Source organism: Callithrix jacchus, chromosome 2, assembly GCF_049354715.1.
Source record: "Callithrix jacchus isolate 240 chromosome 2, calJac240_pri, whole genome shotgun sequence".
In the NCBI taxonomy this organism is placed as follows: Eukaryota; Metazoa; Chordata; class Mammalia; order Primates; family Cebidae; genus Callithrix; species Callithrix jacchus.
The window spans coordinates 2,281,025-2,309,023 of record NC_133503.1 but is presented as its reverse complement, the minus strand read 5'-3'; the positions used below and the strand labels follow the sequence as shown (position 1 = coordinate 2,309,023).

Sequence of the window (27,999 nt, the reverse complement as noted above, 5' to 3'; positions counted from 1 at the left end):
CAGCGTGATCCTATGTAATAAATGAAACTGCCCTGGTGGAGCTCCAGAATCTGTCCTGATGAGTTAGTTCTTGGGTTAAGAGGAAGACAAGAATACTCTACTCCAGCATCTCACACGTTACAGGTATAGTTGTGGTCATAGATTTGGATACTCAGTGGACTTGATCTCTCACTCCTAAGATGCTTGTTTACACCTACGGATTCTCCTATGAGACACCATGTGCACCTGGTGTCTCTCACATAACTGTAGGTCACTGAACAGGAGCTGAAAAGCTCAAAAAGTCACAATCTCAAAAGGGAACTTTAAGATGTCTATGTTGACATCTCACAATGCAGAAAATGCCCCTGTTGGTTTTCTGTACATTCTCAATCCAAAGCCTGGCCCGGTCTCGTAAATCCCAGGCAGAGGCCAGACCTTACGTGCAGATTCTAGGTGGGGTCAAACTAGCCCTGTATTCTTGGGTGTTACAGCAAGTAGGGTAAAACCAAAGGAGAGATCCCCTCATAGAGGCTACTCTAGCACATTCTAAATGATATGCCTACCAAAAAAAAAAAAAAAAAAAAAAAAAAAAAAAGATGTGCCAGGCATGGAGGCTCATGCCTGTAATCCCAGCACCTTAGGAGGACAAGGTGGGCAGATCACGAGCTCAGGAGTTCGAGACCAGCCTGATCAACATGGTGAAACTCCATCTCTACTAAAAATACAAAAATTAGCTGGGTGTAGTGGCATACGGCTGTAATCCCAGCTACTTGGGAGGCTGAGGCAGGAGAATTATTTGAACCCAATAAGTGGAAGTTGCAGTGAGCCAAGATCATGCCACTGCACTCTAGCCTGCGCTCATGCCTGCTGTAATCCTAGCACTTTTGGAGGCCGAGACAGGTAGATCATGAAGTCAGGAATTCAAGACCAGCCTGGCGAAGATTGTGAAACCTCATCTCTACTAAAAATACAAAAATTAGCTGGGCATGACGGCACATGCCTGTAGTCCCAGCTACTCGGGAGACTGAGTCAGGGGACTCGCTTCAACTTGGGAGACGGAGGTTGCAGTGAGCCGAGATCACACCACAGCACTCCAGCCTGGGCAACAGAGTGAGACTCCGTATAAAAAAAAAATTATCTCTAAATACCCAAAATACACAGCTACTCTCACCATGGGAAATATGACCATTATGAAGAAGGGAGCATATTCTCAGCAGAATTTATAAGGTTCCTTTATCTCTGCTGCTCTCTCCTGCTTTAGCCACTGAAAGGGGGATCTCCACTGGAATACATCTGACCAAAATGTATTCCAAAAAATACACCAGCATTTTTTTTTTTCTGAGACAGAGTCTCGTTCTGTCACTCAGTCTGGAGAGCGCAGTAGCATGATTTCAGCTCACTGCAACCTCCACCTCCCTTAACGGGTTTAAAAGCAATTCTCCTGCCTCAGCCTCCAGAGTAGCTGAAATTACAGGCACCTGCCACCATACCTGGCTAATTTTTTTTAGTATAGACGGGGTTTCCCTCTTTTGGCCATTCTGAGGGCTCCACCCACCTTGGCTTCCCAAAGGGCTGTGATTACTGGCATGAGCCACTGTGCCCAGTCACCACAAGCACTTTTTGATAAAAATTTAGAATCTGATTTTGTTTACATAGTGGAATATATGTGAGCTTGCGACACAGCTAAGAGGAGAGCTATTATATTTTTTTTGGTGGCCACATCACTTGTGTTTATTTGTCCTTTAATAGCAACATTCTAACGTACTAAAATGAAAGATACTTAAATCATGCTTACTTAATAGTTATCCCTACTGGATAAAGTAATAGGAATGTAAAACTAATATCTACTGTAACAATCTGGTGATGAATTTTATTTGGAGATTAGAGATGAGTATCTAAATATAAGTAATTTTAATGTACTGGTCATAATGTACGTAGCATTTGTGAAAGTGTTTTAACCATAGTTCAGTTAAAACACTTCATATTTAAAAAGTAGGAATAACAATATTAAAATGACTATTTAAGGGATTCATTCAAAGCAAACATTGTGGTCTTATATTTATATTACTGTAGAAAATACTTTCTAATTTATATTCATGGTGGCTCATGCCAGGAATCCCAACACTTTGGGAGGTCGAGGAGGACAGATCATCTGAGGTCAGCAGTTCAAGACCAGCCTAGCCAACATGGCAAAACCCTGTCTCTACTAAAAACAGAAAAATTAGCCAGCGTGGTGGCACACGCCTATAGTCCCAGCTACTGGGGAGGCTGAGGTAGGAGCATTGCTTGAATCTCGGAGGCAGACTTGCAGTGAGCTGAGATCGTACAACTGCACTCCAGCCTGGGTGAAAAAGTAACAGTTCATCTAAAAAAAAAAATGTGTGTGTGCATGATTCGTGTGTGTGTGAATGTAGGTTGTATACAAATGCTTCACATAACAATGCTAATTGTTCTGAAGTAATAAACAGAAACCAAGGTCCAACTACAACTTGACTGTTCAGTTATATATTGAATCGTTTATTTAGCTACATCTAGGATAATATGATTTACATATATTTCAATAAAGCAGAGAAAAAATATACATATAATCCAAATGCTTTAAGAAAAGAGAGATGAGGATAACAGCCTCTCTTATGTTCAGGTAGGAGAATAAAGCCTTTTATTTTTATTTTCTCCTACAACAGCCAGGCCTTTAGACATACTCTTGAATCCTTGAACATCTGAATTTCAGCAGACACTGGATTCAGGCATCTAAGGAGTAGCCTTGGGCACACTGTGTGCACCTGAAAGAATGTTTACAGGGAGGAAAAGCAGAATACAGAAAGATATTATAAAAAAAAATCTATGGATGCACATGAATAAAGCAAGTTGTGAGAGGCCTATGAAGAGACTTCGTTTTTGACACAATAATAGTGGGAGACTACAACATCCCACAGACACTGTTAGATTATTAGGGCAGAAAATTTACAAAGATCTCAGGACCTGAACGCAACACTTGGCCAAACACTCTTACAGAACTCTTAATCTAAAAGCAACAAAATATTTTGCTCAAAGCAATAGAAAGAAAAAAAAAGCAATACAATATACATCATTCTCATTACCATCTGTCACATACTCTAAAATTGACCACACAGTCAGAAATAAAACAATCCTCAGCAAATTCCAAAACTACACCAACCACACACACAGACCACAGCTTGATAAAAATAAATTCAATGCAAAAAAAAAAAAAAAACCACTTGAAATGATACAAGTGCATGGACATTAAATCACCTGAGCCTGAATGACTTTTGAGTAAATAATGAAATTAAAGCAGAAGTCAAATTCATTGCAAAAAATAAGAACAAAGATACAATATACCAGAATCTCTGCAGCATAGCTAAGGCAATATTATAGCACTAAATGTTCACATCAAAAAGTCAGAATGATCTCAATTTAAACACCTAAGATCATAAATAAAAGTATGAGAGAAGCAAGAGCAAACCAACCCCTAAGCTAGCAGAAGACAAGAAATAACCAAAATCAGGTCTGAACTGAAAGAGATTTAGATAGAAAAAAAATACAAGAGACCAAAAACTCCAGGAGTTAAAACCTTTGTAAAAAGTAGTAAGATAAACACACCACTAGCTAAAATAATAAAGAAATAAGTGAAGGTCTAAATAAACACAATTAGAAGTAACAAAAAAAGATACTACTATTGACCGCACAGAAATACAAATAACTATTTAAGTCTACTATGAACACTTCTATGCACTTGAACTAGAAAATCTATGAACACGAACTAGAAAATAGAAGTTTCACAATACAAAATAAATATACAAAAATCAGTAGCATCCCTAAACATCAACAACATTCAAGCCAAAGGCCAAATTTAAAAGAAAAATCCCATTCACAATAACCACAAGAATAATAAAATGTCAGCTGGGCACAATGGCTCACGACTGTAATCCCAGCACTTTGGGAGGCCGAGCAGGGTGGATCATGAGGTCAGGAGTTTGAGATCAACCTGACCAACAGCATGAAACCCGATCTCTACTAAAAATACAAAAATTAGCCAGGTGTGGTGCACACACCTGTAATCCTAGCTACTCAGGAGGCTGAGGAAGGACAATAACTTGAACCTGGGAGGTGAAGGTTGCAATGAGTCAAGATCATGCCACTACACTCCAGTCTAGGTGACAGAGCATGACTCCATCTCAAAAAAAAGGATAATAAAAAGTCTAGGAATACAGCTCATCAAGGTCGTGAAAGATCTCTATGACAAGAATTACAAAATGCTTCTTAAAGAAGTCAGAGATGACACAAGCCAATGGGCAGCCATTATATGCTCATGGATAGAAAAGATCAGTATCATTAAAATGGCCATACTGCCAAATGAAATTTACAGAATTAATTTAATGCTATTTATTTTATTTTTTTGATACTGTGTCTCATTCTGTTGCCCAAACTGGAGTGCAGTGGCCTAATCTCGGCTCACTGCAGCCTCCGCCTCCTGGGTTCAAGCAGTTCTCCTGCCTCAGTCCCCTGAGTAGCTGGGACTATAGGTGCACGCCACCATGCCCAGCTTATTTTGGAATTTTCAGTAGAGATGGGTTTCACCATGTCGGCCAGGCTGGTCTTGAACTCCCGACCTCATGCTCTGCCCACCTCAGCCTCCCAAAGTGCCACCACACCTAGCAAATTAATGCTATTTCTATCAAACTACCAAAAACATTCTTCATAGAACCTAAAAAAAAAAGATCTTAAAATGTATTGAAACCGAAAAAAAAACAACCCTGAATATCCAAGGCAATCATAAGCAAAAAGAAAAAAGCAGGCGGCATTACATTACCCAACTTCAAACTGTACAGAGGTACAGTAACCAAAGCAGCATGATAGTGGTGCAAACACAGACTCACAGAACAATGAGACAGAACAGAGAGCGCAGAAATAATGCCACACACCTACAACCATCTGATCTTCCACAAAGCTCACAAGAGCAATGAAGGAAGAATTCCCCATTTAACAAATGGTGCTGGAATAACTAGCTAGCACTATGTTGAAGACTGAAACTGGACCTTTTCCTGACACCATACTGAAAAAAATCAACTCCAAAATTGATTAAATACCTAAATGTGGAACATAAAATTGTAAATAAAACCTTGAAAGATAATTTTAAAAATACCTACATCAACTGGATAAAGGAAATATTATTGACATAGGAAGTGGCAAAGATTTTATGATGAAGATACCAAATCCAATTGCAACAAAAGCAAAACTTGATGAGACCTAAAGAAACTAAAGAGCTTCTTCACAGCAAACTGTCAACAGAGTAAACAAACCTGCAAAATAAAAAGAAAGTATTTGCAAACTATGCTTCTGGCAAAGATCTATTCAGAATTTATAAGGAATTTTTTTAAATTTACCCCCAAAAAACCTTATTTAGTAGGCAAAAAAGTATGAATAGATGCTTTTCAAAAGAAGACATACTTGTGAAACAAGCATATGAAAACATGCTCACAACTAATCATTAGAGAAATGCAAAGAAAAATCAAGAGATACCATCTCATCTAGTGATACCAGTCAGATACTAATTCTGATACCAATAATAATGGTACCAATCAGAATGCCTACTATTAAAAAGTCAAAAACTAGGCCAGGCACCGTGGCTCAGGCCTAGGGTAAAAAATGCTGTGGGGAAACTCCTGAGGATGGTGCCGAGCCCTGGGAAGAGTGTGGACACATCAGTTTCTAGAGGGTGTGTTTGTGAGTGAGTGGAAATCTTGGGGTGGCAGCTGTGGAAAAAGAGGGTCTGTTATCAGAGCTAATTTCCTATAAGTTTTCAGTCCACTCTCACCGTGGGAGGAGACCTGGAATCACAGGACAATGGGCAGTGTGACAGCCTGTGTACAGGAGATCAGAGCCTCCCATTCTCAGACACCCAGAGTTCCATTCCAGGCCAGGCCTCTGTGGTATCTCTCTTCTGGCCCCAAATCTGTAGATTGGTGAACACCAAGCAATCCTCCAACACCAACTAGTTGTCTAATATTTGAATTTTGATACCGCCCAGTACCAGCACAGACCCTGATTCAGGGCTTAGCCCCACAACACTGTCCTCACTGCAGATGCCAGTCACAAACCCCAAGGGCTTATCTATGCTTCCAACCTACCGTTTAGAAATTGGAAACTCTTATAAACTCCCTCCAATTATATAGTATGATATAATATGATAGAGCTTCTCACAGAACTAAACAAAACACTGTAGTTATGTTAACTAGTTCATTATAAAAGATACACCCAGGAAAAGCAAAAGACCCAAAAAGTCAATGGAAGAAAGGTATAGGATGACAAAAAATAGAAGTGGGGAAAGATGAAGCACATGGATACTCCTGGTAAAAAGCTGTGATTAACAAAATTCTCCATCCTTTGGGTTCTCCAGGAACAGTTTATAGAAAGAAACATCCTTCCCACTGTGACTTGGATGGTGGGTGCTCTTTTCTTACTTGTCACAGCCAAAAAGAGACTCCGCACATTTTTTTCCTTATAAAAAATTAGCTGAATTTGCCTTCAGTTTTCAAAATAAAATACTTTTTAAATCAAACTTTACTTAAGTTTCTCTCCTTCCCACAGGCTCCTGAATGTTGAGCTTCTTTCAGTTTGAGCCAAAACAGACCCCCATTTTATGTCCCTCCTAAGAACATGCTGACTTCAGGGTAAAACATTTGCTAATCTAGAATCTAATTTTTTTGACCCCGAATTTGCCATTCCCCACCCACTTTTTTCATCTTGTTTGCTTCTCCCTATGAAAGAAAGTCCTTGTCTGCCTAAACTTTGCAATCTTTAAAGATTTATAGTTGGTGCTTCTTCCTTTGGAATTCAAGTTTTTTTTTTTTTTTTTTGTTAATGAATGAGAGCTTCTTATGTTGCTCAGGTTGGCCTTGAACTCATAGCCTCACCTCCTCAAGCGCCAGGACAACTGGCCAGAGCCACCGCGGCTCCCATTCAAGTATTTTTTTTAACATACATCTGTGTTTTATTTTACAAGTTCTAGAAACTACCTCAAAACAATAACAACTTCATCTTCAGTAAGACCCTCCCAATCCCCTTCCATCTTAACCTTGGCTCTGTCTGCCTGTGGGTCCCCAGCTTGCCAGGGCTCCGTAGCTTCTCTCAGAATAAAGGCTTCTTCTATGGCTGGGTGAGAAGCCTGGGACATCTGCAGGAGAGGATCTCCAGAAAGAACAGAGCCTTTAATAGCCTCCTTTCGCAAGCTCAATATTGGCCTTAGCTTCGAGCCACTTGGCTCAAGCTTTAATTTTCACATCTGAGCTCTTCACTTGGTTTTTGAAACTAAGAGTTAGAAAATCCAGCAAAATAACTCAAACACAGTGTTCATATAAGGGGAAGACTTTTTAAAAGATGCTTATATTTTACATCTCAATAAGAAAAGCAAAAGTATTCCTTTAAACAATGTGCTGCTTTATTATTTCCATTAAAAATTATGAGGCAACTTTTGGGAGGCCGAGGCGGGTGGATCATGAGGTCAAGACATCGAGACCATCCTGGTCAACATGGTGAAACCCCGTCTCTACTAAAACTACAAAAAATGGTGGTGCGTGCCTGTAATCCCAGCTACTCAGGAGGCTGAGGCAGGAGAATTGCCTGAACCCAGGAGGCAGAGGTTGCGGTGAGCTAAGATCGCGCCATTGCACTCCAGCCTGGGTAACAAGAGCGAAACTCTGTCTCAAAAAAAAAAGAAAAAAAAAATTATGAGGCAATCAGTGACATGGAAACACTTCTAGAAGGTACCAAGTTTCATTTCATAAAATTTAGCATGAAACTCAGAAATCAAGATAACAGGGTATAGACTAGAAATATTCACTGTCACAAATTTACCCTTTGATAACTAATGTTTTTATTGGATCTTTGTAACTTCACCAATTATCTACCACATTTTCTTGTGGAAATATATTCTTTTCTTTTCTTTTTCTTTTTTATCTTTCTTTTTTTTGAGACAGAGTTTCACTTTTTTGCCCAGGCCAGCTCCCCTACTCCCACCCTCCTGGGTTCAAGAGATTCTCTTGCCTCAGCCTCCCAAGTAGCTGGGATTACAGGCATGCGCCAACACCCCAGCTAATTTATGTACTTTTAGTAGAGACGGAGTTTTGCCATGTTGGCCAGGCTGGCCTCTAACTCCTGACCTCAGGTGACCCATCTGCCCTCATCGGTATCCTAAAGTGCTAGGATTACAGGCGTGAGCCACTGAACCTGGCCGGAAATGTATTCATTTTCTAAAGCCCAAACGGAAAAGAGATTTCCTCTATTTCCTAGCATTCTAAAAGTTAAGGCTAGGAATTCTGTTTGAAATTACCCAGCTAGGCTGGGTGGTGGCTCACGCCTGTAATCCCAGCAATTTGGGGGGCCAAGGTGGGTTGATCATCCAATGTCAGGAGTTTGAAACCGGCCTGGCCAACATGGTGAAACCCCATCTCTACTAAAAATACCAAAATGGCTGAACACGGTGGTGCATGCCTGTAGTCTCAGCTACTCGGGAAGCTGAGGCAGGAGAATCTCTTGAACCCAGGAGGTGGAGGCTGCAGTGAGCCGAGATTGTGTCACTGGACTCCATCCTGGGCAACAGGGTGAGTCTTTGTCTCAAAAAAAAAAAAAAAAAGTAAAGAAAAGAAATTACCCAGCCATGAAAGAAACCACCCGTGACAATTACAAAACTCAGTCTGGAAAACAAAACAGTAAATGAGAAGTTTTAACAAACAGAATACACTTAGATATCGATTTTACCTTTTACACCATTTGTAAATATTTTCTTACCTTTTAATTTGTTACAAATTTTTCATTATTTGTCTTTCACTATTTTTTAATTATATTTTTCCCTATTTTTCTGCCCCTCTTAGAGAATCCAGAGGGCAAAATTATTTGTGTTTTTCCCTCAACACCAGCATCTGATTGACCAGAAATGTGTCCCCAAGAAATGGAAGCTGGGTTGGGTGAAGACAATCTTAATGTCTCAAAGGGTCAACTTTTCACTGGATGAGCACACCAGGAGATTCCTCTCAGCCCAGAGCATCCACCTGCTCCCTTGAGAGGCTACACTTCATACCTCAGGCTGTCCCATGGAAGAAAATGACCCAGGAGCTGATACTCATTAGACATTCTAGCAGACGTAGCCATGGTGGGTATCATGGTTTATTCCCAGATAGTACTGAAACCCAAGACCAGGAACAATTTGATGGATGGTTGAGGACACATCACCTACAAAGCTTCCAAAGGGAAACCCTGACCCTCAAAAATGCTGATAAGATGTCTGAGCCACCGAGTGGGTGGCTCACGCCTGTAATCCCAGCACTTTGAGAGGCCGAGGCAGGCGTATCAAGAGGTCAGGATTTCGAGACCAGCCTGGCCAACATGGTGAAACCCCATCTCTAGTAAAAACACGAAAGTTAGTAGGGTGTGGAGTGGGCACCTGTAATCACAGCTACTCGGGAGGCTGAGGCAAATAATTGCTTGAATACGTGAGGCAGAGGTTGCATTGAGCCGAAATCATCCCACTGCCCTCCAGCCTGGGCGACAAAGTGAGACTCCGTCTCAAAAAAGAAAAAGAAAAAAAAAAACTCTGTGCCTAGAGAAGATAAAAGGAAAGAGGCGCAGCAATACAGTGTCTGGGGATTAATCTTTGCTTTCTTCTTACATACAATTCTTACAAACGGAAAACAAATCTTTTAAGAAGTACCAATCAACGATTTCTCAAAAAATTAACTACAGTATCAAAAATGTACAGTAAAGGATAAATAATAATGTGAATTAGGGAGAAGAAATTGACATTTGAAAATGTCAGAAAGTGGAAATTTAGTATTTTACTGCAAGCCAGTTAGGCTGGAGGAATGGGGAATGGGGGGAGCCGTCTTGAGACGCTGCTTGGGGACACAGGTGAAAAAATGCAGGGGAAAATCAGTCCCCTGTGGAGTGTGAAAATAATTAAGTGGCAGGCAAGTAGCCTGAGGTGGCTCCAGCCCCTCGATTTCTCCTTTTAGAAAGATCTAACTCGAACACACTGTCTTTTGTAAATTATTACACTGGGGGGAATAAAATTCACGCTTAACAAACTAAGCTGCGAAGTCCCCTCTGATTACATAAGCAGAAAATCCGCACCCTGATCTCAGCTGTGTAACTGCACCGAACGTATTACTGATTCCGGTTTTATTCGTCACACGCCTCTCTGCAGGGTTCAAGCCCCTCCACGGACCACAAACTACAAATCACAGCCGGGCGCTCCATCGTTTTTGAACCACACTTCTACTACATTTCTAAATATTTGTCCAGTGACTTCCATGCATTTTTAATAGAAAAAAGCAGGGACTGGGAACCCCACGGACCAAAGCTCTTCCCATTCAGGAACCCCGCACCCCGCGTCAGGATTCTCCCCCGACGACCCTCCCGTGGTCCCCGCACGCTCGGGGAGAGATGCGGCCCTGCGGGTGCGGAGCTGCCCGGAGAGGGCTCCAGGCCGGGGCACAGTCGCTGCCCAGGGAGGAGACGGGACGCCCGGGGTCCGGCTGTCAGCCCGGCCGCCATCTTATGGCTGAAGGGGACCGAGGGCCGGGCCGCGCCAAGGAGAACTCGGGCAGCGCGGATTGTGGAGCCCACTCCGGGGAGGCCCGAGTCCCGCCACAGCCACTTCCCACCGGTTCCAACCGGGCCCTCCCCGTCTCTCGGGATGTCGGACCCGGCACTCTCACCATTTCTGGGCTTCCAGGGGGTCCCGGCGTCTTAGCTGTGGATCTCCCAGAACCTGCGGGCAACGGGGCCGCGGAGGCCGGGCCTCCAGGAGCGGAGGACGCAGAGCAGCGAACGGGAGACCTGGAAGTTGGGCTGAAGCCTGAGACAAAGGCCCCGCCAAATCCGGAAGCCAGCCTGTCCGCTCCAGCTGCGTGCCTGATTGGACGGCTCCCAGCCCAGCGTACATGATTGGATGACGTTTAGGGCCCCACCCCCGAATGCCCTGAGTGACAGAAGACGTGCTCAGCTGCTGGGCTGAAAGAAAAAAGAGTGCAATCCAAGCAGCAGCCTTCTCCGGCCCGGGCTTCCTCCCTGAGCTGAGCCAGCTCCACCCCGGAGGGTATTTGCATATAACCTTGTGTATAAGGTCGTATGATTTTATAAATAATATATTATATGGCTATTCACGTATGAAAACAATGCAATAACAGTTATTTAAAATGTTTCGATTTTTATGAGCTCCCTGGCTTTTCGTCTTTTGCGCAGGTAGCCTGACATTATTTTTAAAAAGGCAGTCCTCTGGAATCGAATGTGAGCTACATGTGAATTCTAAATTTTCTAGTAGAAAAATGTTAAAAAGAAAATAGGAGGAATTTATTGTGGAAATTTAACTAACCCAATATATCCAATTATAACCTTTTTAATATGTGAGCATTATGTTTTTAGTAACGAAGTACACATGTTTTTGGAAAAAGTATTTTGAAACGAAGATGAGAAGTCTGAACATCCTTTTTCTTTTCTTTTCTTTTTCTTTCCTTTCTCTTCTCTCTTTTTTTTTTTTTTTCTTTCTTTCTCTTCTTTTCTTTTGAGACAGTCTTGCTCTTATGCCCAGGCTGGAGTGCAGTGGTGCAATCTTGGCTCACTGCAACCTCCACCTTCCAGACCAGCAACTCTCCTGCCTCAGCCTCCCCAGTAGCTGGAATTACCAACATGTGCCACCATACCCAGCTTATTTTTGTATTTTTAGCAGAGACGAAATTTTACCATGTTAGCCAGGCTGGACCCGAACTCCGACCTTAAGTGATCCTTCTGTACCTCCACCTCCCGAAGTGCTGGAATTACAGGCATGCCACCACACCAATCGTGAACATCCTTTTTCTGCCATAAATGAGGGGAAAATATTTCCCTACCAACATCTCTTCAGTTCAGAGGGTAGAGAAGATGGTGGCCATAGAAAGAGCAGAGAGCAGCAGGAGTAAAATAACAACAGGGAGACCACCTTTTGCCCACCTTTCTTCAAGAGATCAGACAGTGAACAAAGGATGTGGGGCCACAGAAGAAGAAAGCTCTATGTCTACAGATCTGCCCCCAGTCCTTTTTTTTTTTTTTTTGAGACAGTTTTACTCTGTTGCCCAGGCTAGAGTACGGTGGTGTAATCTCAGCTCACTGCAACCTTGATCCCAAATTCAAGTGATTCTAGTGCCTCAGCCTCCAGGGTAGCTGGGATTACAGGCACCTGCCACCACACCCAGCTAAATTTTTTTTTTTTTGAGATGGAGTCTCACTCCGTCGCCCAGGCTGGAGTGCAGTGGCGTGATCTCAGCTCATTGCAACCTCCACCCCATGGGTTCAAGCGATTCTCCTGCCTCAGCCTCCCGATTAGATGGGGATTAAAGGCGCCTGTCACCAAGCCCGGCTAATTTTTGTATTTTTAGTAAAGACAGGGTTTCACCATCTTGGCCAGGCTGGTCTTGAACTCCTGACCTTGTGATCCACCTGCCTTGCCTCCCAAAGTGCTGGGATTACAGATGTGAGCCACCGCACCTGGCCTAATTTTTGAATTTTTAGTAGAGATGGCATTTCACCATGTTGGCCAGGCTGGTCTCAAACTCCTGACTTCAGGTGATCCGACCACCTCGGCCTCCCAAAGTGCTGGAATTACAGGAGTGAGCCACCACGCATGCCCATGTCCCCAGTCTTTACCTCCAATGTTTAAATATGGAGAAAATAGATTAAAGGCAAGCTTATTTTGCTATTTGCCCTTTGCCCTAATTGTCAAGCTGTGGTTATCTGTTTTCTCCTTTGGTTTGGGAAACTGTGTGAGTGTAAGCCGAAATCACTTGTAGACACGTCTACATGTATTTCTGCATTACTCAATATTCTCTTACAAGACATCCAACTTTGAATAAGGAGAAAAACCAGTGTCTTTATGGGGCCCACTGTTAGAAGGTAATCAGTCTGTCATTGAAGCCCGGCATCCCATCTGCACTGGGTGCATGTATTGTTCAGCTATTGCAGCGTAACAAACCATCCAGAACTTCTTGGCTCATAAGTGAGGTGATCACCAATTTAGGCTGGGCTCGGTGGGCCATTCTGTTTCCAGCAGAGCTCCTTTAGGCATGTATCACCAGCTGCTAGTTGACTAGACAGCTGTGCTCCCTGGGGTGCGCTTCTGCTTCTGGGGCTGTCAACAGGGGCACCTTGCTTCTCAAAATCAAACCCCAATAACACATTCTTTATTTTTCCTCATAAAAAAAATCCTAAAACTTAAAAAAAGTTAGAGAAATTAAATTTAACAAAGTTTAATTGAGCAAAGAATGATTTGCCAATCAGGCAGAGTCCAGCATAGCCACGTGGTAGACAAAGATTTATGGACAGAAAAAGCAAAGTGACATACAGAAAATGAAAGTGAGATACAGAAACAGCCAGAATGATTACAGCTTGGAATTTGCCTTATTTGAACATGGGTGAAACAGTTTATGTTACTTTATTGTCAAAAACGCAGTGGTTGGTACAAGAATGGGTTACAGCCTAATTACATGTATAGTTAGGTTTCAGTTTACTGCGTACAAAAAGCCCTATTGACCAGAATTAAACATGAAAGTGGGCAGCTTTCGGCTATAATTAAACAATTTATCTCATTTGTTCATATTCTCAATTTTGAGAGTTAGACCAAAACTGTAGGCATTGATACCAATCTGTCACCACCAAGAATGTACTTACTGGCCAGGCGCAGGGATTACACCTGTAATCCCAGCACTTTGGGAGGCTGAGGCAGGTGGATCACCTGAGGTCAGGATTTCGAGACTAGCCTGACCAACATGGTGAAACCTCGCCTTGAGATCGTGCCATTGTACTCCAGCCTGGGTGACGAGAGTGAAACTCCGTCTCAAAAAAAAAAAAAAAAAAGTACTTGTTTAGTTCAAATTCCACTCTGAAATAGCAGAATTCTGGGTTTATAAAGAGGAAACAAAGACTTCAAGTTCTTTTGTTTGTTTTTAAGAGGTGGGGTTCACCATGTTGGCCAGGCTGGTCTCGAACTCCTGACATCATGATCCACCACCTCGGCCTCCCAAAGTGCTGGGATTACAGGTGCAAGCCACCACACCTGGCCAATTCTTATTTTTTAAAAAAGGGTTACAGTGGAGGGGAGCTCTTCAAGTTGAAATCTGTTATTTCAGAAAAAAAAAAAAAACCTGGCCTGTTTTAGGATCTACCTATTTCTTTAAATTTTTTTTTTTTTTTGGAGATGGAGTTTCGCTTGTTACCCAGGGTGGAGTGCAATGGCTTGATCTTGGCTCACCGCAACCTCCGCCTCCTGGGTTCAGGCAATTCTCCTGCCTCAGCCTCCCGAGTAGCTGGGACTACAGGCGCGCGCCACCACGCCCAGCTAAGTTTTAGTATTTTTAGTAGAGAGGGGGTTTCATCATGTTGACCAGGATGGTCTCGATCTCTTGACCCCGTGATCCACCCGCCTCGGCCTCCCAAAGTGCTGGGATTATAGGCGTGAGCCACCGCGCCCGGCCTGCTTTACATTTTTAGTTTGACTGTGTTGCATTTAGCATAAGTACTTCACTTTGGTCTGGTTTGTTTGGGCTGAGTTCAGTCCACAATGGTGGAATCTAATAATTTCATTTTTAAAATATCCCCCCCCTTTTTTTTTTAGCTTTGCACAGTGGCAGTATCATAGCCAATGAGGTTTATCCGATGTGCAATTATTGTTAATTGAAAACTTTTCCCAATAGCCATCAGGATGACTTGAAATACAGTCAGCATTGACAATTTTTGACAGTCTCTACAGAGACTGAATTAAACCATGTTAAAACAGAAAAAAAGATACCTTTTCGGTTAAGTTCTCATATTGGTCAAAGTGTGACCAAAATGCAGGGCCTTAGCGCAACCTTCAGTTTTTATTATTTTGGTTTTTTATCCTTATCATGTCATTCATAGGGGTGCTGTGTCCTCATGGTCACATACGTCACATACAAAATGGGGTTTTGTCATTCCAGTCAAACAGAGACTATTTGACATTCTACAGTAGACCACATGCAAACAGTTAAAACCGTTGAGAGATGGCCGGGCGCGGTGGCTCACACCTGTAATCCCAGCAATTTGGGAGGCCGAGGCGGGTGGATCACGAGGTCAAGAGATGGAGACCATCCTGGTCAACATGGTGAAACCCGGTCTCTACTAAAAATACAAAAAATTAGCTGGGCCTGGTGGCGCGTGCCTGTAATCCCAGCTACTCAGGAGGCTGAGGCAGGAGAATTGCCTGAACCCAGGAGGCGGAGGCTGCGGTGAGCCAAGATCGCACCATTGCACTCCAGCCAGGGTAACAAGAGTGAAACTCCGTCTCAAAAAAAAAAAAAAAAAAAATCTTTGAGGGATTACACCGTGGTAGGGAGACTACTATTTTGACTCTCGGAAGAATAACATCAGCAGTTTGCAGTACGCTTTTTAGCCACTGTCCCCGGGAACCAACTCACTGAAATTAAATAGATCAAGTTAGCTAGGTAAATGGTCTACTCATTTCAACCAAGCAGCCTCTCAAGTAATCCCCTGTAAGCCAATCTCTGTAGTTCCTGATCTATTTCTCCATGTGCGACTTCAAGTATTAGCGACTGCTGATACTTTTCTGTTTATCCAGTAAGTAATCTAGAGAAATTCTATTATTTGTCACAACTGTAGTAAGAAGATTTAAAGTATATTGTGTAACCACAGCCTCGACAGTAGAATCTGCTCTAGAGCCTATGATGGAAGATGAAGTTTTAACCATTTCCGCATTTACTCTAAACCATGAAAAAATGATGCCCATTCAGAAGGGTAATGGCTTCCTGGCAATGCTCTTTAACCTATTCTGAATAAATTCTCTTTAAGTTATGCAGTAAGATAAGGCCAGTAGATGAATATTCGGTTTCTGATATTATGAGATAACAAATGTCTCATAAAAATTTCTCACCCATATAGGCCCTTCATCTTTCACCTATCAAGGCATAGCTTGTTCATGTATAAGGTTAGCTGCAAAATCCTCACCATATAAAACTGTACCCTATGAATGCACACCAGGAACCCTCTTTTTAGAAAAGATTTTAAATATATATTTTGAAAGTAAGATCACTAGTTGGGAAGAAAACAATCAATACAATGAAATTTAGTAATAAAAATGCAAGAGAAGCCACTTAAACCTGCTTCTTCCACCCCAAGTGGCACCGCACAGAGATGAAGTTTGTCTGTTTGTCTTTTGAGAGAGAGTCTCACCCTGTTGCCCAGGCTGGAGTGCAATGGCACCATCTTGGCTCACTGCAACCTCCGCCTCCCGGTTCAAGCAATTCTCCTGCCTTAACATCCTGAGTAGGTGAGATTCCAGGTTGGTTCAAGCGAATCTCCTGCCTAAGTAGCTGAGATTACAGGCACCCACGCCCGGCTAATTTTTGGTATCTTTAGTAGAGACGGGGTTTCACCATGTTGGCCAGGCTGGTCTCGAAACCCTCACCTGATGATCTACCCTCGTAGGCCTTCTAAAGTGTTGAGATTACAGGCATGAGCCACCACGTCAGGCCGATGAAGTTTATTTTATGATCCCAGGTACATGTTTCTGGTCAACAGAAAATCACTTTAAATATCAGTTTCCTGGCTGAAAGGCCCTGTCCAAAATCAGGGTTAGAAATAGTTCAGCTGGGCCCAATGTGGTGGCTCACACCTGAAATGCCAGCATTTTGGGAAGCTGAGGCAGGCAGATCACTTGAGGCCAGGAGTTTGAGACCAGCCTGGTCAACGTGGTAAAACCCAGTCTCTACTAAAAATACAAAAATTAGGCCAGGCATGGTGGCTCACACCTGTAATCCCAGCACTTTGGGAGGCTGGGGCGGGTTGGCCAACATGGTGAAACCCTGTCTACTAAAACTACAAAAATTAGTGGGATGTGGAGCGCGTGCCTGTAATCGCAGCTACTAGGGAGGCTGAGGCAGGAGAATTGCTTACACCTGGGAGGTGGAGGTTGCAGGGAGCGAGCCGAGAGATCACACCACTGCACTCCAGCCTGGTGACAGAGCTAGACTCTGTCTTAAAACAACAAAACAAAACAAAACAGTACAAAAATTAGCCGGGTGTGGTGGCAGGTACCTGTAGTACCAGCTACTCAGGAGGCTGAGGCAGGAGAATTGCTTAAACCCTGGAGACGGAGGTTGCAGTGAGCCAAGATTGCCCACTGCACTCCAGGCTGGGTGACAGAGCAATTCTGTCTCAAAAAAAAAAAAAAGAAAGAAAAAGAAATAGGTCAGCTCGTCATGTTTGGCTTTATTGGTCTGGTAGTTAGACAAGATCAAGGGCTTGTTTTCTTTTTTTTTTTTTTGAGACGGAGTTTCGCTCTTGTTACCCAGGCTGGAGTGCAATGGCGCGATCTCGGCTCACCACAATCTCCGCCTCCTGGGTTCAGGCAATTCTCCTGCCTCAGCCTCCCGAGCAGCTGGGATTATAGGCACGCGCCACCATGCCCAGCTAATTTTTTGTAATTCTAGTAGAGACGGGGTTTCACCATGTTGACCAAGATGGTCTCAATCTGTTGACCTCATGATCCACCTCGAGGATCACGCCTCGGCCTCCCAAAGTGCTGGGATTACAGGCGTGAGCCACCGCGCCCGGCCAAGGGCTTGTTTTCATGCTGGAGGCTTCTGAATCCCCTCAAGTAGGAGAAGTCCTCATCACCAACATGCATCTCGATGAAGTGGTTTGTCCCTGCAGCCACCTGGCTCTTGAATGACGCGGCCTTAAACACAAGGAACTTCTTTACTATGTCTTCAAGCTGGGACCTTGCCTGGTCAGTGATGCTCTGGGTCTCCTCTGTGGCCAGCTGCGTGGCAAAGGTGCATAGGCCTTCCAATGACTATTTTATAAGAGTCAACACATTTTTCCCACTCTAAGTGGATCTGATTGTCATTGATCTGTGATTACAAAAGGAATCCAGTCACTTCAGTTAGCACTCAATACTATTGAATCTGTAATACCTTAATTAACAGCTTTACAAGTCGTCTAGGGAAGTATTTTTATTATTGAAGGCTTTTTTAGAAATGTCCCATGAGGAGCACATATTTCCTAATATGCTTTTAGCTACTGTTGTAACATCAGCCTTCTTGCATGAGAAAGCTATTATTCTACCAGAAAATATGCATGATAAATTATAATTGAATAAAATTTCTCTATAGATGTTTAAATGGCCCATCAGGTAGTAGAAATGTGCATTAAATTTTGATTGTCTTCTCAGGATTATATGTTTGACCAAAAAAAAATTGGTCTTAATCTATTTTAGTAATTTAGAATAGTCACCCCACATGTACACACACACATGCACACACTCATTTAATGTGTATATATGTGTATATATATATATATATTTTTTGAGACGGAATTTCTTGTCACCCAGGCTGAGGTGCAATGGCACAATCTCGGCTCACGGCAACTTCCTTCCCCTGGGTTCAAGCGATTCTCCTGCCTCAGCGTCCCATGCCCAGCCTTTAATTTGTATTTAATTTATATTATTTTATCTCTTCTGTGAAGAGTAATGGAATACAGAGCTTTTAATAATGGAAACTTTAAGAACTCAGTAATGAACAAGTGGCTATTGGTTGTCTAGGTTCTCCATGAATACACACTTAACATTGAATTTGTCTCCTCTTCAATATCAGATTAGTCTCTCCAATTTAGGTCCATAACACTGGTAACTCAGGGGTTACTGAGGGGTTCTCACAGGTAATTTGACTCGAATGACAGAGTTTATTCAAACAGCAAATCTAAAAACTTCAGTACTGGCTGATGTAGCATAAAATTGTGGCAGAGGACCAAGTGCAGTGGCTCAGACCTGTAATCCCAACACTGTGGGAGGCCAAGGTGGGGGGATCATGAGGTCAGGAGATGGAGGTCATCCTGGCCAACATCGTGAAACCCCATCTCTACTAAAAATACAAATATTAGCTGGGCGCGGTGGCGTGCGCCTGTAATCCCAGCTACTCAGGAGGCTGAGGCAGGAGAACTGCTTGAACCCGGGAGGCAAAGGTTTCAGTGAGCCAAGACTGGGCTACTGCACTCCTGCCTGGTGACAGAGCAAGACTTCATCTCAAAAAAAAAAAGAAAGAAAGAAAAAATTATGGCTGAGTATTTTCCCAATGTTCAATTAATTTTTGTTTTGCTTGAATCAGCAGTTTTATAAGTCTGTCTCTTCATTAGAATTCTCACAATCCTTACCCAGTCCAAACAGTATGATCCTAAAATTATCAGAAACCCGATACCCAACTTGTCTGGGCCTTTTCCATCTTATCATGAATCTCCTTTAAGACACAATACTTTAGGATTCTGCATGTTTTTGAAGTTTTTAGAAAATTGGCCAGGCAAAACAGCATGGTACTGATACCAAAACAGAGATATAGACCAATGGAACAGAACAGACGCATCGGAGGCAACACAACATATCTACAACCATACAAGCTTGGATAAACCTGACAAAAACAAGCAATGGGGAAAGGATCCTGTTTAACAAATGGTGTTGGGAAAACTGGCTAGCCATGTGCAGAAAGCAGAAACTGGACCCTTTCCTGACACCTTACACTAAAATTCACTCCAAATGGATTAAAGACTTAAACATAAGACCTGGCACCATAAAAACCCTAGAAGAAAATCTAGGCAAAACCATTCGGGACATAGGAGTAGGCAAGGACTTCATGAACAAAACACCAAAAGCATTGGCAACAAAAGCCAAAATAGACAAATGGGACCTAATCAAACTTCACAGCTTCTTCATGGCAAAAGAAACAGTCACTAGAGTGAATCGACAACCAACAGAATGGGAAAAAATTTTTGCAGTCTACCCATCTGACAAAGGGCTGATATCCAGAATTTACATAGAACTAAAACAGACTTACAAGAAAAAAACAAACAAGCCCATTCAAAAATGGGCAAAGGATATGAACAGACACTTTACAAAAGAAGACATACATGAGGCCAGCAAACATTTGAAAAATGCTCATCATAATTGGTCATTAGAGAAATGCAAATCAAAACTACATTGAAATACCTTCTCACGCCAGTTAGAATGGCGATCATTAAAAAATTCTGGAGACAACAGATGCTGGAGAGGATGTGGAGAAATAGGAACACTTTTACACTGTTGGTGGGAGTGTAAATTAGTTCAACCATTGTGGAAGACAGTGTGGCGATTCCTCAAGGCCTTAGAAATAGAAATTCCATTTGACCCAGCAATCCCATTACTGGGTATATAGCCAAAGGATTATAAATTGTTCTACTATAAGGACACATGCACACGAATGTTCATTGCAGCACTGTTTACGATAGCAAAGACCTGGAACCAACCCAAATGCCCATCGATGATAGACTGGACTGGGAAAATGTGGCACATATACACCATGGAATATTATGCAGCCATCAAAAACGATGAGTTTGTGTCCTTTGTAGGGACATGGATGAACCTGGAGACCATCATTCTCAGCAAACTGACACAAGAACAGAAAATGAAATACCGCATGTTCTCACTCATAGGTGGGTGATGAACAATGAGAACACATGGACACAGGGAGGGGAGCATCACACACTGGGGTCTATTGGGGGGAAATAGGGGAGGGACAGCAAGGGGGGAGTAGGGGAGGGATAGCATGGGGAGAAATGCCAGATATAGGTGAAGGGGAAGAAGGCAGCAAATCACACTGCCATGTGTGTACCTATGCAACTATCCTGCATGTTCTTCACATGTACCCCAAAACCTAAAATGCAATTTAAAAAAAAGTGTGTCTCTCTCCCCAGCACAAGCGCTCAATTAGCTGAACTGACAGCTCTTACAAAAGCACTTAAATTAAACACAGCGAAGGTAGCTAACATTTACAATGACCTCACGATGCTTTCCTGGTTCTTCATGCTCAGGCTGCCATTTGGAAGGAGATACATTTTCTTACCGCTAATGGACCTCCTGAAAAGTATTACCAGAAAATTATCCTCAGTCTTTATTTCATGAAAAACAGCAATGACGCCTTGTAAGGGACATCAGACAGAAACAGATGAAATAGGCAAAGGAAACAGGTTAGCTCATCAGGCACGTGAATCAGCAGCAAGGATGTCTTGAGGCACCAACACACTTCGAACCTCTCTAATCTGGGAGGCTCCATGAGAAATTAAGCCTCAGTACTTCCCTGCAAAAATAGAATGGGCCACTTTTTTTTTTTTTTTTTTGAGACAGAGTTGCCCACTCCGTTGCCCAGCCTGGAGTGCAGTGGTGTGATCTCAGCTCACTGCAACCTCCACCTCCCGGGTTCAAGCGATTCCCCTGCCTCAGCCTCCACAGTAGCTGGTACTACAGGTGCATGCCACCACCCCTGGCTAATTTTTGTCTTTTTAGTAGAGGTGGGGTTTCACCCATATTGGCCAGGCTGGTCTCGAACTCCTGATCTCATGATTCTCTCTCCTCAGCCTCCCAAAGTGCTGCAATTACAGGTGTGAGTCACAGCGCCCGGCCGAATGGGCCGCTTTTCGAGGGTATTCTTTCTAGCCCTCAGGATAGCTGCAGTTAGAGGATGGCAAACTCCACTCACCAGCCTTCAGGCAAAAGAAAATCCTCAGAATCCTTCACCAAGCTTTTCACTTAAGAAAGGATAAAACTTTCTTATGACAAACTCCATTTGCCACCACGGGCATGGTGGTGCAAGCCTGTAATCCCAGATACTCGGGAGGCGGAGGCAGGAGACTCATTTGAACCTGGGAGGTGGAGGTTGTGTCCAGCTGAGATCCCGCCATTGCACTCCAGCCTGGGCAACAAGAGTGAAACTGTATCTTAAAAAAAAAAGAAAAGAAAGAAAGGACAAAATTATCACTGTACCCAGAGAGATGTTTTCAGGAGAAAACTTATCAAAAACAGTCAAACCGATTGTTAATTCCCATGAAGTCTGTCTTTAAAATAATCTCCTGAACAGGTGGCTCCTTTCTCCTCAAACCCAAAGGACAGGAGGCTGTGCAGGGGAGGCCCGGCAGACAGACTCCCCCACATGCCAAAGACAAAGCGTATCCAGCACCTTGTGGTGCGGGTAGATACTTTTGCTAACTGGGGAGAAGCATTTCCATGCCATCTAGAAAAGGCCTCTGAGGTAGCAAAAGCATTAGTTAGTGAAATAACTTCAGTGGGGTGCGGTGGCTCACGCCTGTGATCCCAGCACTTTGGGAGGCCGAGGCGGGTGGATCACGAGGTCAGGAACTCCAGACCAGCCCCGTCACTACTAAAAATACAAGGAGGTTAGCCAGGTGTGGTGGCGCACGCCTGTAATCCTAGCTCCTCGGGCGGCTAAGGCAGAAGCATTACTTGAACCGGGGAGTCGGAGGTTGCAGTGAGCTGAGATCGCACCACTGCAGTCCAGCCTGGGCGACAGAGGGAAGCTCCATCTTAGAAGAAAACAAAACAAAGAAACTCCCTGCTTTGGTCTGAACCCAAACACCTTCAGAGTGACAGCGGCCCCTCAGTTAAGGCAGCTGTGAAGGCCCCAGGCGTAGAATATCGTCTCCACTGTGCTTAAAACCGTCCTTCTCAGGAAGAGTAGAGAACAAATGACATGATGGAGAGACACCTGAAAAAACTGGTCACTCTTCTTCCCATGGCCTTGCTACGGGTAAGAAATACCCTTCAGAGTTAGGTCTAAACTGTATAAACGGCCTTTTCTTACCAGTGATTTTTCTACTAAAACAGAGAATGTCTCATTTGGCTCAGCATGTGACCTGTCTAGCTCACTTCCAGCAAAAGTTAGCACAACTCGCACTAGCCCAACCCCAAGAAACAGCACTACCTGTACTTAACCAGGAGATCTGGTATTAGCACAAACTCACCCCTCTCTCTTTCCCTAAGCCCGAGCTGCAAAGGACCCTACATGGTTCTTTTTTCACACTCTTTCTCACTGGGCAATAAAAGTTACAGGTAGCTGGACGCGGTGGCTCAAGCCTGTAATCCCAGCACTTTGGGAGGCCCAGGCAGGTGAATCACAAGGTCAAGAGATCGAGACCATCCTGGTCAACATGGTGAAACCCCATCTCTACTAAAAATACAAAAAATTAGCTGGGCACGGTGGCGCGCGCCTGTAATCCCAGCTACTCAGGAGGCTGAGGCAGGAGAATTGCCTGAACCCAGGAGGCGGAGGTTGCGGTGAGCCGAGATCGCGCCATTGCACTCCAGCCTGGGCAACAAGAGTGAAACTCTGTCTCAAAAAAGAAAGGAAGGAAGGAAGGAAAAGAAAGAAAGAGAGAGAGAGAGAAAGAAAGAGAGAAAGTTACACTATACCATCACTAAGCTCAACAGGACTTTTTACTAAAGATTGGCAATATGGTGCACTCTAAGCTATGGAAAGAAGGTTATAAATGAACAGATTTTAAAAACAAGGATCTTGTATGGCAAATTGTTGTCCTAAAAAGACTGGTTGTTTAAAGGAAGACTATTTAGGACAAGTCAGAAAGTTTAAGAATGTTGTAAGATGATCTGTGGAAGTCATGAAAGAATTTAATAAAGAAAAGAAATTACCAAGATTAATACTTAAGCTACGTTAGCCACTGAATAACATATTTCTTACAATCATATTGCAAGTCATAAAAAATTACCTGAACTTAAAATTATCTCCTGACGGGAAGTCAAGGGGAGAAATGCATGTGTTTCTCAAAGAAAAATGTTACTTTAACTTAACGTTTCTGGTAATGTACAGCGACATCTAGTGGATGCATACCGGTATTACCATCCATTGAAATAACAGGTATCGAACTCTATTGTCATAGTTATGGCTTATAATACTCTCATTAATAATAATCTTTTTTTCTTGGAGACAGAGTCTTGCTCTGTCACCCAGGCTGGAGTGCAATGGTGCAGTCTTGGCTCACTGCAACCTCCGCCTCCCGGGTTCAAGCAATTCTCCTGCCTCAGCCTCCTGAGTAGCTGGGACTACAGGCCTCTGCTGCCAAGCCTGGCTAATTTTGTATTTTTTTTTTTTTTTTTTTTTTTTTTTGAGACGGAGTTTCGCTCTTGTTACCCAGGCTGGAGTGCAATGGCGCGATCTCTGCTCACCGCAACCTCTGCCTCCTGGGTTCAGGCAATTCTTCCACCTCAGCCTCCTGAGTAGCTGGGATTACAGGCACGCGCCACCATGCCCAGCTAATTTTTTGTATTTTTGGTAGAGACGGGGTTTCACCATGTTGACCAGGATGGTCTCGATCTCTCGACCTCGTGATCCACCCGCCTCTGCCTCCCGAAGTGCTGGGATTACAGGCGTGAGCCACCGCGCCCGGCCCCAATTTTGTATTTTTAGTGGAGATTGGGTTTCTCCACGTTTGTCATGCTGGTCTCGAACTCCCACCCTCAGGTGATCCGCCCACCTCGGCCTCCCAAAGTGCTGGGATTACAGGCGTGAGCCACTGCACCCAGCCAATAATAATAATCTTAATACTCATGTTCAAACCCTGTATTCTAAACCGTCTTGTAAAATTTATCTCTTTTTACCTGGAAAAAAGACTCCAAATGGCGCTGCAAACTGAACACAGGGACGCTCCATTCTTCCAAGAACCCTTAAACCAACCTCAGGAGAAGCCCCAGCTGCTGTTTCCCCCCACACAACACCCCTTTTCAGCAGGAAGCAGCCAGAAAGATTCATCGTCCAACACCCCCTAACAGCAGTTGCGGGGGTTAATACAGAACTCAAAAAATTATGTTACCATTTCGTTTCTAACAGAAAGCAGACTGAACAGTCGAGCTGCAAGCATAGACAGGCAAGGTGGAAGTTTGCCTGTGTCAATGCAGCAGCTGTGCTAAGAGCCAGGTACACTCAACATGGTGATTCCCTCTCCCGTTACGTCGGCAGCATCCGTGTGGGTGCCACGATGCAGGCCAGGTAGGGGCCACGTTTGCGTGGTAAGATGAGTGCGGGAGGGCCAGTTTCCTTGTGTTGTATGTAAATGCCACACCTGGTCAAACCCATCTCCTGGGCCATGTATAAACCCATCACTGCCTCCTCAAGCTTCTCTATAAAATTGATCACACTTTGCCCCAAAAGTGGAAAACCGCTTTGGTGACCCACCTTCTCTGCAGGAGGAAATTCTCTCTCCCCTTCCCTCTCTTCTTCTGTCTGTTAAACTTTCTGCTCCTTAAACTCCTTCCATGTGTGTGTTCAAGTCATCACTCTTCTCAGTGCAGGACAACAAACTTCGGGTATTTCCCCAGACAATGAAGCCGCTTAGACGACTCTGCTGCCTGTGCTCTGCTTTCGGGAGAGGATTCTGACGTATCTGTGGCTAAGCGCCTGGGCAATATGACTCTTCTGCTTGATTTCTGCCCTCAGGGAAGACTGACATATCCTTGGCCAAAAACCTGCATGGCGTGACTCTTCTTCTTACTCCCTACCCACAGGTGGGATTGTGACACATAATTTGGCCAGCTCACAGGTGTGTTGATGACTCTCATACTTCGAACCAGCCAATAGAAGAGATACTGTCTTCCAAAGCTACGCTTAGAAAAAAAGTAAGATCACGAGTCTCCTCTTTGTACAAAGGTCATAAAAAGTTACCATTCTTTTGCGGATCATATAAAGCCCTCAAGTGGTACAGAGGGTGTCATCACAGGGCACAGTAAACAGGTGAGATTGTGTTTCTCATAGGTGTACCCCACAAACTGTTAATATTGTCACCCTCACACATGGGTAGTGCCCACTGGAGAGGTCCCGAGTCCCACATGTTGGCACAGCCCACAGTTTGCTCTGTGACTGTCATATGTAAAGATCCAGCTACCACTGGAGGGGCAACTCCTTTCTAATTCTGCCAGATTAGATCTCTTCTGTGCAGACACATCCAATTGGAGAGATGTGGACTGTCATTTTTGGGCTTTGGGCCACAGGTGGAATCGTGGGTCCATATGAACACAAAAGCCTCACAGCAGATTGTGACTTTAACGTATATTGTATAAAGCCCTCAGGTGTTAGAGAGGGTGTCCTGACTCAGCATGCCCTCAGGTGAGATTATGACACTCATGTACACCCAGCCGACAGTAAAACGGTCATTCTTCTACACGAACAGAGACCACTGTTGAGGTTCTGAATATCACATCCAAGAAAGTTGAAGTTGAAAAATTTAACTCCTACGTGGCTTTGGTACAGAGGTGGGTACGTGACTTTCAGACCCAAATCAAGGGTATCTGTAAGGCTTCGACTCCACTAAAGGGCCATGGTCTGCAGGGTGGGGATTGAGGCTTTCGTGGATGGATGGATGGATTCAGTAAACTGTTGAGACTGTGGGTCACACCCTTAGACCCAACATGCAGGAGGTGCTGCCTTTCACTCCTGAAACCAGCATCGTTACTGCCGTGTCTGGGCCTTCCTGCAGCTGCAAGTACGACACCCGCCTCAGCCCAGCACTTGGGCAATTCCACCCTCCCGCTTGGACTCAGCCAACAGATTCGATGGTGATTAGTCCCTGTGAATTTACTCTCTTACCTTAGTTTTGCCTGCAGGGAGAATTTCCATATGGCTGTTCTCCACACCTAGGTGACGTGACTCTCCTCCCTATGCCTTGCCCACAGGGGCCACCGTGACATATTGCTTAGTCTGACCCCAAGGTGATTTAGTCCTCCAGCCTGTGCTGTGTCCACAGAAGCATTGTGACATGTCTCTGCACCCATGGCCCAGGTGCTGGGACTATTTGCCTGGTTTCTGCTTACAAGCGGAATTGTAACATATCACTCAGCCTTGCACCTCGCTGCAGTGACTCCTCTTCTTCCTAGGTTCTGCCTGCAGAGGACATTGTGACATATCACTGGGCCCAACACTGAAGTGACATGCCTTGACCTCAGAAAGCGTTGTAACATATTGCTGGACCCAGTACCAAGGTGAAGTGAGCCTTCTCCCGGGATGCTGTTCACAGGAGTTACTGTGACATACCCAAGGACCCATTGCCTGTTTGATGTGGCTCTCCTCGGTTACCTGAAGGATTGTGACATATCTCTGGGTCCAGCACTGAGATGTTGTACCATGGCTACAGAAATAGAAGTGACTTATCGCTGGGCCCAGCAAACGCGTGATATGACTCCTCTGCCTGGCCTATATGCACGGGAATTATTGTGACATACCTCTAGGGTCAGCAGCTAAATAACATGAGTCTCCTCTGTTTTCTTTACTGTTTTTTTTTTCAGACGGAGTTTCACTCTTGTTGCCCAAACTGCGGTGCAATGGCAAAACCTCCGCTCACTGCAACCACTGCCTCCCGGGTTCAAGCAGCCTCCAGTTCTCAGGCTCAAGCATTTCTCCTGCCTCAGCCTCCTGAGTAGCTGGGATTCCAGGCATGTGCCACCACACCCAGCTACTTTTTTTTAGTAGAAACAGCAGGGTTTCATCATGTTGGTCAAGCTGGTCTTGAACTCCCAACCTCAGGTGATCCAACCACCTCGGCCTCCCAAAGTGCTGGGGTTACAGGAATGAGCCACCGCACTTGACCCTTTCTCTTTTTTCTTAAACCCGTTCACAGTGGGGACTGTCACATATCGCTTTGCCCAGCAGCTGTGCGATGTGACTCTCCTCTCAGGCATGAGTTCTGTCCTCTGGGCCAATGATGTCACATAGCTGGCCCTAACCTTTAGGTTATGTAACTTGTCTTTCTGAGTCCTATCCAAAGGGGGCATTGTGACCTATCTCCGAGCCCCTCACCGAGGTAATGTGACTCTCCTGCCCAAATGGATTCCTCAAAAGGTATTGTGACATATTGCTGGTTCCAGCAATAGGTGATATAAACCTACTCATCTGCTAGGCTCTGCCTAGGATGAATTGTGATGATTTCTGAGCCCAGCACCTAGATGATGTGATTCTCCCCTCCTCCTTGGGCCCTGAATACACTGTGTATTGTGACACGTGGCTGGGTCCAGCACTTAGGTGATGTGACTTTCCTCTTTAGCCTTGGCCTTGTGTATTTTGAGTATTTGTGACATATCTCTGGGCCCAACACTTAAAAAATAAAAAGATATTGCCTGGG

General features: G+C 44.0%; 1 protein-coding gene and 1 non-coding gene across 6 annotated transcripts in view; one reads left to right on the top strand and one right to left on the bottom strand.

Annotated features, from left to right (window-relative positions):
- The window catches only part of ZNF479 (zinc finger protein 479), a 65,932-nt gene that overhangs the window by 26,311 nt on the left and 11,622 nt on the right, over positions 1-27,999 (bottom strand). For 4 of the 5 annotated variants that reach the window (XR_013528168.1, XM_078353411.1, XM_078353398.1 and 1 more), the window contains exon 1: positions 10,713-10,859. The exons of the other annotated variant lie outside the window; for it this stretch is intronic. Coding sequence is in view for 1 of the 4 variants with exons in the window: in XM_078353398.1 (XP_078209524.1) it covers positions 10,713-10,715 (3 nt within the window). In the remaining 3 variants the exon portion in view is untranslated. Of the gene's footprint in view, positions 1-10,712; positions 10,860-27,999 lie in introns of those variants that run through there. 5 annotated transcript variants of the gene reach the window in all.
- Positions 14,637-14,776, top strand: LOC118151753 (U4 spliceosomal RNA). Its single transcript, XR_004740168.1, has one exon. It is a non-coding gene; the product is annotated as a U4 spliceosomal RNA (small nuclear RNA).